The sequence below is a fragment of the Hyla sarda genome, chromosome 3 (assembly GCF_029499605.1).
Source record: "Hyla sarda isolate aHylSar1 chromosome 3, aHylSar1.hap1, whole genome shotgun sequence".
Classification (NCBI taxonomy): domain Eukaryota; kingdom Metazoa; phylum Chordata; class Amphibia; order Anura; family Hylidae; genus Hyla; species Hyla sarda.
Window position 1 is genome coordinate 299,367,550 of NC_079191.1, and position 17,116 is coordinate 299,384,665.

The following is a 17,116-nucleotide window of genomic DNA, read 5'->3' on the forward strand; positions in this document are numbered from 1 at the left end:
TTACATCTCATCTGATCTTTATTTTCCTCTCTTTCCTAACGGAGGTGCGCCACTTATTGCTCGTTTCTTATTTTCTCTCCTGCCCACCTGCTTGCTGCCCCGCCTCCTGTTCCAGTTCACACTGCACCACATGCCAACTCAGGCCATTTTGTGTGTTGATCGGGTCGGCTGTCCCGAGTCAACTGCCTTTTCGATGTACTATCACATTGACTCTTTCGTTGATTGTTTTTACCCCATCTGTTTATATTTTGTTTTTAGGTAATTGTCCCCTTTCCCTTTACTTTTTATTTTTAAACTCTGGTGCTATGTCACTCGTACTTGCATAGAGTGCTCATTATCTTGGCAATATAGTAAGGTTTATAGTTCATTGCATTCCTATGTCTATTCTAAGTTCTTTGTCAAACTAAACTCAACTATACTAGATGACACAGCCATTTCGCTTATTATTTGCTTTGCTGAGACCCCTTGAGTTATATCCTGATACCGATTACCTATGTTTGTTCAATTGGTTACGGTTTTCCCTCAAAGCAGAGATAGCTTTAGTCAGTAGCTATGTTGTTATTACCTTTTTCTTGTAGATTGTTTTATACTATGCCTTTATATACCTTGTGGTACCTGTTTTGTATTATATGAAAACCTGAATAAAACCTTTAAAATTAAAAAAAAAGGAGAATCATGAAAGCCAAAGTTTAGAGAGATAAGATGCTGGACCGAGGTGGGAACGTTACAGTATAAAACCTCTGACTTGGAGACATTCACTTGTAACTCCGACTGCTGCGCAAATCTATCCAAGGTATTAAACAAATTTGGGAGTAGGTGAGAAGGGCGGTGAGTGTCAGCAGGAGGTTGTCCGCAAAAAGACTAGTCATATATGGAGGACCCAACTGCAGCTCCCCAAATATCGGAGTGAACTCTAATAAATGCCACCAGTGGCTCCATCATAAGAGCGAATAACGCCGGGGAGAGAGGGGACCTATGGCAGGTTCCCCTACCAATCATTATAGGCTGTGATGCTGTGGAAGGCGGTTTGAGTTAAGCAGTCGGGGTAGAATAAAGGTGCTCCAGAATTTGGACAAATGAGCCTGAAAAGCCAAATTTAGACCTGGTCTATATCTAATGCCAGGACTATGATAGGTGTAAAAGTAAAATTTGACCATTGAATTAGGGTCAAAATCTTGCGTACATTGTCGGGAGCATGCTGGACGAGATACAAACCCCACCTGGTCCAGATGAATTAAAGAAGAAGGTAAGCGATTCAGTCTATGAGCTAGAATAGAAGTCAAAAGTTTTGCATCTACATTAAATGGGCACTGTCAGATACAAAAACTTTTGATATGTTGTAAAGCATGCAAAACCAATAGGTTTTGCAATGGCTTTCAGTAGAAAATTTTCAGTATTTCATACTGAAAAAGCCAGTCGAACAACTTACCCCCTGTCTGCTTAGACACATACTAATCCTGCTGTTCCCATGCGTCATTGCCTATGTCATGGATCCACTTCCTTGATTGACAGCTTTGAGTGCAGGGCTCACAGCTGGGGGAAAAATCCTCCCACTGTCAGCTTGTGTCCCGCTACTGTCAGTGAGGACAAGCTGGGAGTTGTAGTTTTGCTAATGCTAGGTGATATGTGAGCAGGTAGCATACTGAGGGAGGGGGCGGAGACCTGCACAGTGAGGCCAGGCCCTCTCCATTTGAGAGGAATTCAGACTAGTGAGCTAAATTAAAAGTGTAATTAAAAAAAGTGTAATAAAGGTGCTAGACACATAAAAATTAGACATTGTCATTATTAGGTACATTGTCAGGATTAGGTACTGGGTGATATATTTAAAAATAATTAGTTGGATCTGACAGGTACACTTTAAGTAGAGAGATGCACAACTTCTCCCCAATCTCAGGGCACATGCTCCAAGATGGCACTGTAAAGTTACACTATGAATCACTCTCAGTTATGAGGCACAGAGGGGAGAGAGAACATGCTAAGAACTTTTTTTTTCACGGATCTTCCAACTGATCAAAACTTTTGACCCATGTCCATAAGACATGTCAAAACTTTTTTGAAAACTCAGTAACTCTTTAAACAAAAACAAAATTTATTTTATATAAATTGAAGCATTAAAAAAATTATTGGAATGGGCCTCAAAGATTAAAAACTTTCAAATGACTTGAGAATAATACTGATCATTACTGTGCCTACATACAGCAGTGAACAGTATAAGTAAAATTTGGGTACATAAAAATTGTAAAATAAATGGATGGAAAAAAAATTAGAAAAATGTTAAGCCCCTTCCCCAATATGAAAAAAATATTGACCCATTAAGGACCGGGCCATTTTTCATTTCTGCACTTACTTTATTTCCTCCTCACCTTGTAAAAATCATAACACTTTCAATTATGCACCTACAGACCCATATGAAGGCTTTTTTTTGTGCCGCAATTTCACTTTGTAATGACATCAATCATTTCACCACAAAATCTACAGCAAAACAAAAAAAAAAAAATATTTGTGGGGCAGAATAAAAAATTTATATCAATTTTGTAACTTTTAGGGGCTTCCGATTCTACGCAATGCACTTTTCATTAAAAATGACAACTTATGTTTATTCTGTAGGTCCATACGGTTAAAAGGAATTTAGTTTTTATTTTATCTTCTGACCCCTAGAAATTAATTTTTCCGTATATAGGGATGTGTGAGGGCTCATTTTTGTGTGAGGGCTGAAGTTTTTATCGGTACAAATTTTGTTTTGATGGGACTTTTTGATTGTATTTTATTTATATATATATATATATATATATATATATATATATATATATTTTTTTTTTTTTTTTTTTTTTTGGGTATACAAAGTGACCAAAAATATGCAATTTTGTACTTTGGTATTTATTTTATATATGGATAGCCGGGCCCTCCGAGTAGGGGCTGCTGTTGCGAGACCTGGGTACTGCGGAGGCCTCCTGGGGGAAACTTATAGCTTACCATGACATAGATAAACATGACTGGACAAAAAACACAACGTGATACTCAAACATATATGACAAATAACACCCAGTGAAAATAAAATGCAAAAGTGCAAAATGTTAACCCATGCCACACCAACACTCAAATTAGCACCACCGAGCAAATCTTGGAAATTAAAAAAGGGGAACGAATAAGAATGTAATGAATGAAAAAATATTATTAATGTGCAAAGTGTTGTGTAAAAGGTGAACATATTAAACATAGCAGGGAAGAAATGTATGTGATAAGCCAGTGAATGAGTGATAAGTGCATAATTAATGTGTGAAAAAAAGGGAAAGAAGGATGGTGTTACAAAAATATATAATGCAGTGAATATACAAAAGTGCAAATGCAGTGTACTAATAATGCACAAAGGCATGTGGTATTATGCAAACATGTTTATTAATTCACAGTTAAAGGGGTATTCCAGGCCAAAACTTATTTTTATATATCAACTGGCTCCGGAAAGTTAAACAGATTTGTAAATTACTTCTATTAAAACATCTTAATCCTTCCAATAGTTATTAGCTTCTGAAGTTGAGTTGTTGTTTTCTGTCTAACTGCTCTCTGATGATTCATGTCCCGAGACGTGACATCATCATTGAGCAGTTAGACAGAAAACTTCAGAAGCTAATCACTATTGGAAGGATTAAGATTTTTTAATAGAAGTAATTTACAAATCTGTTTAACTTTCCGGAGCCAGTTGATATATATAAAAAAAGGTTTTGCCTGGAATACCCCTTTAAAGTGCATCAGTGCCAAGGGAAAAGAAAGCAGGTGAATGTTCATAGAAACATAGCATGAAAAATAACAAAGGTGCAAATATTAAACATGCAATATAGAAAATGGAATACAAGAAACTACCTAGTAAGTAATTATAGTTATGACCTGGGAGTCCCGGGAGAAGACAGGAGGAGAGGGGGGTACATAATTCCAGTAAATAATGAAACCAATGGAAGTACTCCCAAATAAAGTGCATGATAAAGCCTGGTTCCGCCAGGCTCTGCCAATCACAGAGCCACAGACCGCACTACAGGAGAGGAAAGCCCTCCGGATACCTCCACAGTGGATCCACCCCAATGGACCACCAGGGACTGGTTAAAGGTCCCTTTTGACTCTGCTGTCAAATTTGACAGCGGTGATCTAAAGGGTTAATAGCCGTCCGTGGCGATAATGTCGGCTACTAATGGCAGCCCCCAGCTTGAGTCAGGAGCCAGCGCTAGAGATGAGCGAAGTTAATGTAATTTGATTTGTCACGAACCTTGCTGCTCTGCGGTTGCTGACTTTAGCCTGCATAAATTAGTTCAGCTTTCAGGTGCTCCGGTGGGCTGGAAAAGGTGGATACAGTCTTACGACACTCTCCTAGGACTGTATCCACCTTTTCCTGCCCACCAGAGCACCTGAAAGCTTAACTAATTTATGCAGGCTAAAGTCAGCATAAATTACTGTAACTTCGCTCATCTATAACCAGCGCCATACACAGTTTGCCGTTATAGGACGAGCCGGCAATTAGAAATTAAAAGGTCACACATATGCATAAAAGGTACAAAAAATTTACAGATCATGGCACAAAAAATCTGAACCCTGTATATGAAAAAATGAAAGTTATAGGTGGTCAAAATCAAGCAATTTTAAACATACTTATTTTGTGAAAAAAGTTAGATTATTTTTTTTTTTTTTTTTTTTAAAGTAGAACAGTAATAGTAAAGAATGTACACATGGGTATCATTTGAACCCATATTGACACACAGAATAAAAAAAAAAATATTCTTACCGTAAAGTGTACAGCGTGAAAACAAAACCCTCCAAAATTAGCAAAATTGTGGTTTTCTTTTCACTATTTCCACACAAACAAAATTAAACACAAGATTAAGGGTTAAAATTAGGTGTGAATAATGCAATTCATTAATACAAGGCAGTTACCTTTGTATTGTCAAAAGCCAGCAATAAGGTTCTTCCATTTGTCAAAAAGATCTCTACTGCATTATCTCGTAACTGCCACCAGCGCTTGTGTACTTCCTTTATTTCTTCATAAGTCCAAGAAAATGAGGCAGGTTCTGAGTCCCCAAGAAGAGGCTGCAAATCCTAGAAATATTATTGAGCTTTTTTAACCCTTTTATACAGAACTTAAAGCGTACCTGTATGAATAAGTATGAAACACATCACCATTTTTCTCAGTAAATATATTTGCAAAGGTGATACTGACATGAAATTTTAACCAGATTATGGTAACAACCCAAGTAATGTATGCAAAGAAACCATAAAAGCTCAGACATTTAGTTATGTGTAATAAAGTAAAATGACACAGGGAAAAAGCATTGAGAACATGAAGAAAGGGGGTGCAAAAAGGTATAGATAACCAAGACAATAGCTGAAATCTATCAGTAATTAAAAAGCAATCTAGTCCCTTGTCAGTGCAAATTAGTCCAAACTGATTGCCTACAAAAAGACACATTTCATGATTGTTGCATACTCTTTTGCATGGGATGTCTATGTATACGGTTTTCCAATACAAAACAATATACGGGAACTGTATAGCGATATTGTGATGTGAATGCACCCTAACAGGCACCCTAAGCTCCTGAATATGGGGCCATAATACTGGTAGACAATCATTTCACCATAAATTTGAATCAGGTGCTCCTTGCAAGATCACAATATTTCTGACAGAGGAGTTAACCCCTAAACCCCTTAAGGACTCAGGGTTTTTCAGTTTTTGCACTTTCGTTTTTCCTCCTTACCTTTTAAAAATCATAACCCTTTCAATTTTCCACCTAAAAATCCATATTATGGCTTATTTTTTGCGTCGCCAATTCTACTTTGCAGTGACAGTCATTTTACCCAAAAATGCACGGCGAATCGGGAAAAAAAATCATTGTGCGACAAAATCGAAGAAAAAACGCCATTTTGTAACTTTTGGGGGCTTCCGTTTCTACGCAGTGCATATTTCGGTAAAAATTACACCTTATTATTCTGTAGGTCCATACGGTTAAAATGATACCCTACTTATATAGGTTTGATTTTGTCGTACTTCTGGAAAAAATCATAACTACATGCAGGAAAATTTATACGTTTAAAAATGTCATCTTCTGACCCCTATAACTTTTTTATTTTTCCACGTACAGGGCGGTGTGAGAACTAATTTTTTGCGCCGTGATCTGAAGTTTTTATCGGTATGATTTTTGTTTTGATTGGACTTTTCGATCACTTTTTATTCATTTTTTAATGGTATAAAAAGTGACCAAAAATGCGCTTTATTGGACTTTGGAATTTTTTTGCGCGTACGCCATTGACCGTGCGGTTTAATTAATGATATATTTTTATAGTTTGGACATTTACGCACGCGACGATACCACATATGTTTATTTTTTTATTTTTTTTTACACATTTTTTTTATGGGAAAAGGGGGGTGATCAAAACTTTTATTAGGGAAGGGGTTAAATGACCTTTATTAACACTTTTTTTTTAAACTTTTTTTTTGCAGTGTTATAGGTCCCATAGGGACCTATAACACTGCACACACTGATCTTTTACACAGATCACAGGCGTGTATTAACACGCCTGTGATCAGTGTTATCGGCGCTTGACTGCTCCTGCCTGGATCTCAGGCACGGAGCAGTCATTCGCCGATCGAACACCGAGGAGGCAGGTAAGGGCCCCCCCCGGTGTCCTGTAAGCTGTTTGGGACCGCCGCTTCTAAAGGGTTAATACAGCACATCGCCGCGATCGGCGATATGTGGTATTAGCCGCGGGTCCCGGCCGTTGATGAGCGCCGGGACCGACGCGATATGATGCGGGATCGCTGCGCGATCCAGCTTCATATCGCGGGAGCCGGCGCAGGACGTAAATATACGTCCTGCGTCGTTAAAGGGTTAAGGACTGAGCCCTTTTTCACCTTAAGGACCAGAGCATTTTTTGCACATCTGACCACTGTCACTTTGAACATTAATAACTCTGCAATGCTTTTACTTATCATTCTGATTCCGAGACTGTTTTTTCGTGACATATTCTACTTTAACATAGTGGTAAAATTTTGTGGTAACTTGCATCCTTTCTTGGTGAAAAATCCCCAAATTTGATAAAAAATATGAAAATTTTGCATTTTTCTAACTTTGAAGCTCTCTGCTTGTAAGGAAAATTGATATTCAAAATAAATTTTTTTGGTTCACATATACAATATGTCTACTTATGTTGGCATCATAACATTTATGAGTTTTTACTTTTGGAAGACACCAGAGGGCTTCAAAATTCAACAGCAATTTTGAAATTTTTTACAAAATTTTCAAACTCACTATTTTTCAGTGACCAGTTCAGTTTTGAAGTGGATTTGAAGGGTCTTCATATTAGAAATACCCCACAAAAGACCCCATTATAAAAACTGCACCCCCCAAAGTATTCAAAATGACATTCAGTAAGTGTTTTAACCCTATAGGTGTTTCACAGGAATAGCAGCAAAGTGAAGGAGAAGATTAAAAATCTTCATTTTTTACACTCGCATGTTCTTGTAGATCCAATTTTTGAATTTTTGCAGGGGTAAAAAGGAGAAAATGTTTACTTGTATTTGAAACCCAATTTCTCTCGAGTAAGCACACACGTCATATGTCCATGTAAAGTGTTCGGCGGGCGCAGTAGAGGGCTCAGAAGGGAAGGAGCGACAAATGGTTTTTGGGGGGCATGTCACCTTTAGGAAGCCCCTATGGTGCCAGAACAGCAAAAAAAAAACAACAAAAAAAAAAAAACAACCACATGGCATACCATTTTGGAAACTAGACCCCTCGGGGAACATAACAAGGGGTAATGTGAACCTTAATACCCCACAGGTGATTCACGACTTTTGCATATGTGAAAAAAAAAAATATGTTTTACCTAAAATGCTTGGTTTCCCAAAAATTTTACATTTTTAAAAAGGGTAATAGCAGAAAATACCCCCCAAAATTTGTAAGACAATTTCTCCCGAGTACGGCGATACCCCATATGTGACCCTAAACTGTTGCCTTGAAATACGACAGGGCTCCAAAGTGAGAGCGCCATGCGCATTTGAGGCCTAAATTAGGGATTTGCATAGGGGTGGACATAGAGGTATTCTACGCCAGTGATTCCCAAACAGGGGGCCTCCAGCTGTTGTAAAACTCCCAGCATGCCTGGACAGTCAGTGGCTATCTGGCAATACTGGGAGTAGTTGTTTTGCAACAGCTGGAGGCTCCATTTTGGAAACAGTGCCGTACCAGACGTTTTTCATTTTTATTGGGGAGGGGAGGGGGGCTGTGTAGGGGTATGTGTATGTAGTGTTTTTTACTTTTTATTTTATTTTGTGTTAGTGTAGTGTTTTTAGGGTACAGTCGCACGGGCGGGAGTTCACAGTAGTTTCTCACTGGCAGTTTGAGCTGCGGCAGAAAATTTGCAGCAGCTCAAACTTGCAGCCGGATACTTACTGTAAACCTCCGCCCATGTGAGTGTACCCTGTACGTTCACATGGGGGGGTGGGGGGGAAATACCTCCAGCTGTTGCAAAGCTACAACTCCCAGCATGTACAGTCTATCAGTGCATGCTGGGAGTTGTAGTTTTGCAACAGCTGGAGGCATACTACTTTGGCTGGGGATTGTATTTATGCAACAGCTGGAGACACACTGGTTTGCTACTTAACTCAGTGTTTCACAACCAGTGTGCCTCCAGCTGTTGCAGAACTACAACTCTCAGCAGTCACCGAAAGCCAACGGGCATGCTGGGAGTTGTAGTTATGCAACCAGCAGATGCACCACTACAACTCCCAGCATGCACTTTAGCTGATTGTGCAAGCTGGGAGTTGTAGTTATACAACAGCTGAAGGTACACATTTCCATAGAAAAAATGTGCCTCCAGCTGTTGCAAAACTATAAGTCCCAGCACGACCATAATGGAATGCTGGGAGTTGTGGTGGTCTGCCTCCTGTTGTTGCATAACTACAGCTCCCAGCATGCCCTTTTTGCATGCTGGGAGCTGTTGCTAAGCAACAGCAGGAGGCTGTCACTCACCTCCAACTGCAGATCCACGCCGCCGCTGCCGGAGCCATATTTTGCAATTCCGACCACTGTCGCATTAATAACAAAGATGCTTTTACCGATTATTCTGATTATGAGATTGTTTTTTGGTGACATATTCTACTTTATTTTAATGGTAAATTTTCGTTGTTACTTGCATCCTTTCTTGGTGAAAAATTCCGAAATTTCATGAAAATTTTGAAAATTTAGCATTTTTCTAACTTTGAAGCTCTCTGCTTGTAAGGAAAATGGATATTCCAAATACATTTTATATTGATTCACAAATACAATACCGTATGTCTACTTTATGTTGGCATCATAAAATTGACATATTTTTACTTTTTGAAAAAATTAGAGGGCTTCAAAGTAAAGCAGCAATCTTCAAAATTTTCATGAAAATTGCAAAATCTGAAGGGACAGATGTTACATAACTACAACTCCCAGCATGCCTGGCCAGTCTAGGCATGCTGACAGTTGTAGTTTGGCAACATCTGGATGGCTACCGTTTGGGCACCACTGTAATAGTGGTCTCCAAACTGTGACCCTCCAGATGTTGCAAAACTACAACTCCCAGCATGCCCAGACAGCCTCTGGCAACCACTAGAAGGTTAGCAGTAAATATCGCTTTACTGCCACCTTCCTTCCCTAATCCCCCCCCCCCCCCCCAGTCGCTTCCCTACCTGTGCCGCTGATCTCCGCTGATGTCTTCTTTCCAGGTACCGGCCACCATCTTCTCCCCCTGTTCTGCCCGACATCCAGGGGTGGGCAGAGCGGGGGTCTCCATGGCAACCCCCTGTCGTGCACTGCTATTGGTCAGTATTCATTTCTGACTTATGGCAGGGGATAGGAGGAGATCACAGCACTGCAACCTCGCTCCTATTTCTCAGGATGATCGGGGCTGTCACTGACAACTCCGATCATCCCTATTTTACGGCCGATCGGGTCACCAGAGACTCAATCAGCGCGGAATAGCAGAAAATCGCATGTCTGAATTGACATGCGATTTCTGCGATCGCCGACATGGGGGGGGTCTCAGGACCCCCCTCGGCGATGTGCCGAGATGCCTGCTGAATGATCAGCAGGCATCCCGGTCCGTCCCCAACCGGCTAGCGGCGGGGATCGGAAATTCCTACGGGCGTATCCATACGCCCTACCTCCTTAAGGACTTGGGATGCAGGGCGTATGCATACGCCCTGCGTCCTGAACAGGTTAAAGTGCAAAAAAAATTATGAAACTTTAACAGCAATATGTTTCATGTATTTAAACATACTGAGCAAATAGAAATTTAACAGTGCATCTTAATTTTTTGTGCTAAGCAAGATTTACAGAAACAGAGGGGGTAAAACATAGGAAACCTTAAGGTATTTACCGGGGGCTATAAAGAGTATTTTAACACAATTTTTTACAAAATCAGCAGTAAAAATTTAAATTTGCCTTTTTTCCCCCCAAATGTATAATTTGTGGGGCATATTATTTGTACATTGTTCAGCAATAGGCCAAATTTTGCTGGCTGGCCATCAGGAGGACCGTTCTTTGGCTTTTCAGAAATGTGCCCTAACATTTATGATGCTGTTTGTCCTGGCTACTACCGCTTAGGCCACTTTTTGTTTCCTGGCAGAGTGCTTGAACCCAGAAGGAGAGGACCATTATTTGGCTTTCAGGGAATCAGTTTAAGGCGAATGATTTATAGACTGTACATCATGCCTGCAAAGGATTCTAGCTGCCAGAACCATACAGAGCCCCTACCTATTTTGGAAACAACACCCTCTAAATCAGTCACCTAGTCTAGAATTGAGTACTTTGAGTCCTTTTTGTGTGGCTTGAATTATTTCAAAGTCAGTGGGGAAAAAATGAAATGTGTACTTTTCTGAAATAAAGGAACTACGCCCTGTATTTAATTATGCTGTAATTTCCGGGTTGGGCAGTACTCCCACTTAGGCCATATTTGGTTGCCTACTCCTGATAAGACCCAGAAGAAGAGGAGCACCCTTTGTTTTTCAGGACATCATTATATGAATTAAATTCGTGGTAGAGAGGAGGATGAGTGCACCACTGTATCACGGCAATCCTGCAGCGCAGTCACTGGAAGGACAGGTGATATCCACAGAACAAGGATAAATAGGGGTGCACAAGATAAAGCAGAGAATGAACAATATCCAGGAATGTAGGTCAGTAGAAATAACGCTTCAGCACTCACCTATGTTACAAATCCTTTATTCAGGCATCAAATCCAGAAATAACCGCTGGCCAGGGGTGGGGAGGGAGTGAGGATGCCGCTGCAGGAGCAGTGGAGAAGGAGGCGACTAGTTTCGCAGTTTAAACCGCTTCGTCTGGCCTTACCTCGTGTCTCCCCAGACGCACCTATACCTGGGCGCTGGGGTGACGTCACCCGAAAGGGGAGGGGTGAAAAGAACCCGGTCGGGTAAGTGGAAAAAAATGAAAATGGGTATTAAAAACACAGGAAGCAACAAAATGTATTAAGCGGACTGAGTACAGGAATGAGGGGGGGGGGGGGGGGACAAGCAAGAAAGGGAAAAACAGGGGTGTTTGAAGAAAACCGAAATGTTCATAAAAAGACAGTCAGTTCATTTCGGTCATTGAGACCAAGGACGCCCATGGCTTCTGTCCTGAGGATCCATAACGCTTCGCGCTGTCGCAGGATTTTCTCTTTGTTCACGCCGCTCTCTGTAATTCTTTCTATCCCGCAGAAGGTAAGGCTCTTTTCGTTGCTGTCATGACACTCTTTCATATGCTCTATTAACCTCTTAAGGACGCAGGGTGTATGGATACGCCCTGCATTCCAAGTCCTTAAGGACGCAGGGTGTATCCATACGCCCGTGGGAATTCCGGTCCCCAGCGCTAGCCGGTTGGGGACCGGAGCCGGATGCCTGCTGAAATCGTTCAGCAGGCATCCCGGCATATCGGCCAGGGGGGTCATTATGCCCCCCATGTCGGCGATGGCCGCAGATCGCTGGACAATTCAGTCCAGCGATCTGCGGCAATTCGGGGTCAATCGGGTCTCCAGTGACCCGGTGACCCGGAATTACTGGCTGATCGGGGCCGTCTCTGACGGCCCCGAACAGCCAGAGCCTGCAGGGGTGAGGTGGCACTGGTGCCACCTCACGATCGCCCTGATTCGTCGGTCGGATTACTGGCCGACCAATCAGGGCGCCTGCCGCGGGTGTCACTCCCGCACCCGCTCCGCCCCTCTTCCGGAGGACGTGAGCGGGTGCGGGAAGACGGCCCCGGGTGCTGGGGACCCCGATCCCCGGAGTCCATGTTGGAATCGGGGCCCCAGGAGTGACGGCGGCGGCGAGGGACAGTCCTGCAAAGGAGCAGCAGCAGGAGGTGAGTGACAGCCTCCTGCTGTTGCTTAGCAACAGCTCCCAGCATGCAAAAAGGGCATGCTGGGAGCTGTAGTTATGCAACAACAGGAGGCAGACCACCACAACTCCCAGCATTCCCTTATGGGCATGCTGGGACCTATGGTTTTGCAACAGCTGGAGGCACATTTTTTCTATGGAAAAGTGTACCTTCAGCTGTTGTATAACTACAACTCCCAGCTTGCACAAACAGCTAAAGTGCATGCTGGGAGTTGTAGTGGTGCTTCTGCTGGTTGCATAACTACAACTCCCAGCATGCCCGTTGGCTGTCGGTGACTGCTGAAAGTTGTAGTTTTGCAACAGCTGAAGGCACACTGAGTTAACCGGTCTTGGCAACTATATATGCATTGCCCAAGATCCACAAACAGAGAACTCCTATTCCCGGACGCCCGATAGTCTCGGGTAATGAGAATTTGACGGAAGGCATAAGTAAATATGTGGATCAGATTTTAGCCCCCTTTGTGGCATCATTGCCTTCATTTATTAGGGATACGGGGGATGCTGTCACTCGTTTACAGGAAATTTCTTTCCCGCCCCAGACCTTTATAGCAAGCCTGGACGTGGAGGCGCTATATACAAACATCCAACATGATTTAGGTCTGGAGGCAGTACGGTACTTTTTGAGCACTCGGGGAACACAGCACACTAGACACAATGTGTTTGTTTTATCATTACTTCAATTTCTTCTCACTCACAATTATTTTGTTTTTGACGGTCACTTTTATTTACAGTGTAAGGGCACAGCTATGGGCACGGCATGTGCACCAAATTTTGCAAACTTATTTTTAGGGTGGTGGGAAGATACTATAGTTTTTTCTGACACAAATCATGAATACACGAATCACATTTTATTCTGGGGTCGATTTATCGATGATGTCCTTTTATTTTGGGATGGCACTAGAGCACTATTTCATCAATTTGTTTCAACACTGAACTCTAATCAATTAGGTATGCACTTCACGCACGAAATACACCAGAGCACTCTCACCTTTCTAGATCTTCAAATCTCCTTGGATCCGAGTGGCAGCATCCAAACGGAGATATATCGAAAACCAACGTCAACGAATAGTTTTCTCCAGTGGAATAGTCATCATCCTGTTCCCCTAAAAAGGGGAATCCCTATTGGACAGTACCTAAGAGCGAAAAGAAATTGCTCTACACAGGAGGCCTTTTTAAGGGAGAGTAAGTTACTGTACCAGAGATTTTTAGCAAGGGGCTATCCAAAGAAGGTGCTCCATAGGGCCTTCGCTCGAGCCAGGGATACTCCTAGAAGTGATCTTTTGAAATCAGATAGATCTAGGATTGAACCAAACAAAAGGGTCAGGTGTATTGGCACCTTTGACAATAACAACTGTCAAGTAACAAGTATACTTAAAAGATTCTGGCCAATCCTACTTGCAGATAATGATCTGAAGGAGGTTTTAACTCCGTATCCAGCCATCACATATAGACGTGGGACTAATATCAGAGAATGTCTGGTCAAGAGTTACTTCTCTGAAGGAACAACAGATACCTGGCTAAGGTCGTCTGTGGTTGGATCCTTTCCTTGTGGCAATTGTTCTTTTTGCCATATGATGCCAAAATGTAAGGAATTCAGTAATCCGATTGATGGACGAGTTTACGTATTGAGAGAATTTATCAATTGTCAAACAACGGGGGTTAGCTATATTGCACAGTGTAATTGTCCTATGATCTATGTGGGCAAAACTGTGCAAAAGTTGAGAAGACGTGTATCCAAACACATCAATACTATACGTACAGGGGCAGATACCCCTTTAGCTAGACATTTTGCCACCCTTCATAGGGGTGATTGGTCTAGCCTATGGTTTATTGGCATTGCCAAACCTCGGCTAGGACCCAGACGTGGAGACTTGGATAAGAAGCTTTTGCGTGAGGAGGCTAAGTGGATCCACAGATTGGGATCGATGTCTCCAAGAGGTTTAAATGAAGGTTTCACCTTCAGTGCATTTATTTGAAAAATAAGTTACTGCCATTTAATATTTTTGCATCAGTGATTAAATACAATGGATTAAAGCACCATGCCAAACTAATATAGTAAAAGAGGGGTTTATATAACATCTACACCTGGTTACCAATTGCAGGACAGTATATCAGATATCGGTGTCAAGACCCATTCCCTTAGAGGTATGGAATTTAGGTTATGTGGGATCATCAAATCTCCACTCCCAAGTCAACAAAATAAAACAAAATATAAAAATTCCTCCTTGCTTAATCATCCTTTATATCTACCACTATAGGAACCTTTCACACTCACCCAGGTATCTCTATTATTTATTTTTTATTTTTATAGAGGCTCAGATTGATCGATGTTCACATGTAATTTGATCATCATCTGAATGTCCATATGGATATCTAAGACTCAATACTTACCTAATGATAGATGCATATGATCGGTTAACTGTGGATTCTTTGCCCAGTATCAGTAGTGATTATGCAAATCTTATCAGTTTGCGCATCTAGTTATGCGCAGCCGGAGACATATAGTGGCTATACAGCAACATTGAATTAAGCACACGGCTTGGGCGAACTATAGCTAGATAGTATGCCATCGGAGGCGGAGACCATGAAGAACGGGTGAGTGGATGTTTACTAACAAGCGCCTAGCAACCACGCAAGCGCAATAGCATGTTGAGACGGAATCTTTTTCTAACAGTGCGCACAGACTTACTTCGCGCAGCGCGTCAGAAGGGGATCGCTGCCTCCAAAAGGTGAGCGATTCTGTCAATCATGGCTAGGTTTGTCTTGATTGGCAAGTGATGGTGGATAGATACAATTGGATAGCATTGGGAATGATGTATCTCACACCGATTGGTCCTTGCTAAAATCCATCATCAGTTCAGTTGATGGATTGGTTCAGTAACCCTTGGTGTATACAATCCCCTTCCTGTGATGTCACAGGGGAGGTTTTAAAACCCCTAGAATCGGCGTTTTTTAACCTGTGCCCGCTTACCTCTTGATAAAGCTGGTGGTCCAGCGAAACATGTCGAGGGGGGCAGTGTGAAAGATTTTAATATAGGCAGCCATCTGTCCAAATATCCAGTTTAGTGGTGTTCTACAGGCACCGTTATCTGGTGTAATCAACATCCAATACTGAACCAGTTGGTCATTTCACATTTATTAGCAAAGTGGATTACAGTGGCTCCTAGTATTTTAATATATAAATTGTGTGCGTACAATACAATAAAGATTGCACTTTTAACTCACGTCCTTAGGGTATATGGGAAGAATGGGTATTTTTTGGTTCATCTTTGGATGATCTATAGGAACACCGAAGATGACGTCCCGCTGGTCACTTACCATGTGCGCGTCATCCTCGGTCCTCCCCGATGCTCCACTCTGCTCTGTTCTGCTTTCCGGGCGCACGCATGGGACGTCAGTGACGTGACGTCCCTGCGTGCTCTACCTCCCGGTGGTCCCTGCGTTTTTAAAGCTAACGCGGGACCGCAGAGAGGTAACCGGGACATCCTTGTGTCCCGAAATGACCTTTCGGAACACAGGAATATCAGGAAAGTGATGGGGGCGTGGCCGCGTGCCACCTGTGGCACACGTGCCATAGGTTCGCCATCACCGGTATGATGGTAATGGTCACTGCAGTAGTGATATGTTGTCCTGGTGTGGTGTTATTATTTTATGTGAAAATCCTGGGTGCACCCCAGGTGAGCATCGATGCATACACTATATGTATCACCGTTCTGTCACATTCAAAGGCCAGCAGGAAGATGGACAATATTCTGCATTGCCCGGGTGCTTCCAACTCACAATACATCAGTGATGGGGAAGGGGAGGGGAGGGCACCAAAATGCACCTTCGCTTCTATAGACAAAAATCCTAGCACTGGCCTTGTCCAGACCTCATAAACCTCCAGACAAATGTTTTCGAAACTGTGTCTCCAGCTAATGCAAAAACTTTGTAGTTTTTCAACAGCTGGAGAGACACTGTTGGGAAAACACTGCACCAGACCTTGAGAAGATGCAGTGGTACTGTTGCTTATAGCAACTAGTCAGAATCCCCCTGTAATATTTAACCCTTTAAGAGATTCTTTATTTTTAATTTTTTTCCTCCTTCCCTTCTAAAAATAATAACGCTTTCAATTATCCACCTACAGACCTATATGAGGGCTTGTTTTTTTGCGCCACCATTTGCCCATAATGACATAAATCATTTCACCACAAAATCTACAGCAAAATAAAGTAAAAAAATAATTGTGGGACAAAATTGAAAAAAAAATTAAATCTTTTTGTAAATTTTGGGCCTGCTCTGCTCGCTACAACAGACACAACCAACTAGCTTTTCAACAACCCGATCAGCCAGTGCAGCCCTGATAGCATGCCTCCCCGATCCTCATGCTGGAGGTGTGCAGCACACATCAGTCCTCTAGCCCCACCCCACCCCACCTTCCCTCCTCATCATGCTGGAAGAGAACTGCAAAATCCACCCTGTATCTAATGTCTGCTAAACTAGTGTTTGTTACAGTGTGTCACCCCAGCAGTAATGTAAGGGTGTGTCAAAAAGTGGAGCCAATGGGCATGGTTATGGGGGCGGAAAATTTGCTTTCATCTAGGGTGTCAAAAATCCTTGCACCAGCCCTGGGTATCAGTTGGCTCTGTTAGTAAGTCTATTAGGGCCGCTTCCCGCTATTATACGCTAATTAAGCAGGACTAAATAGCACAATAGAATACGCTATTGTGTATGTTAATGTAC

At 42.1% G+C, this 17,116-nt stretch overlaps 1 protein-coding gene across 4 annotated transcripts in view; it reads right to left on the reverse strand.

Moving 5' to 3' along the window:
* Positions 1-17,116, reverse strand: part of LYST (lysosomal trafficking regulator) — a 1,083,863-nt gene that overhangs the window by 250,620 nt on the left and 816,127 nt on the right. For 2 of the 4 annotated variants that reach the window (XM_056566940.1, XM_056566939.1), the window contains exon 38: positions 4,918-5,070. In XM_056566940.1, the coding sequence (XP_056422915.1) occupies positions 4,918-5,070 (153 nt within the window). Of the gene's footprint in view, positions 1-4,917; positions 5,080-17,116 lie in introns of all 4 variants that reach the window. The other 2 variants (XM_056566938.1, XM_056566941.1) reach the window with 1 other exon arrangement.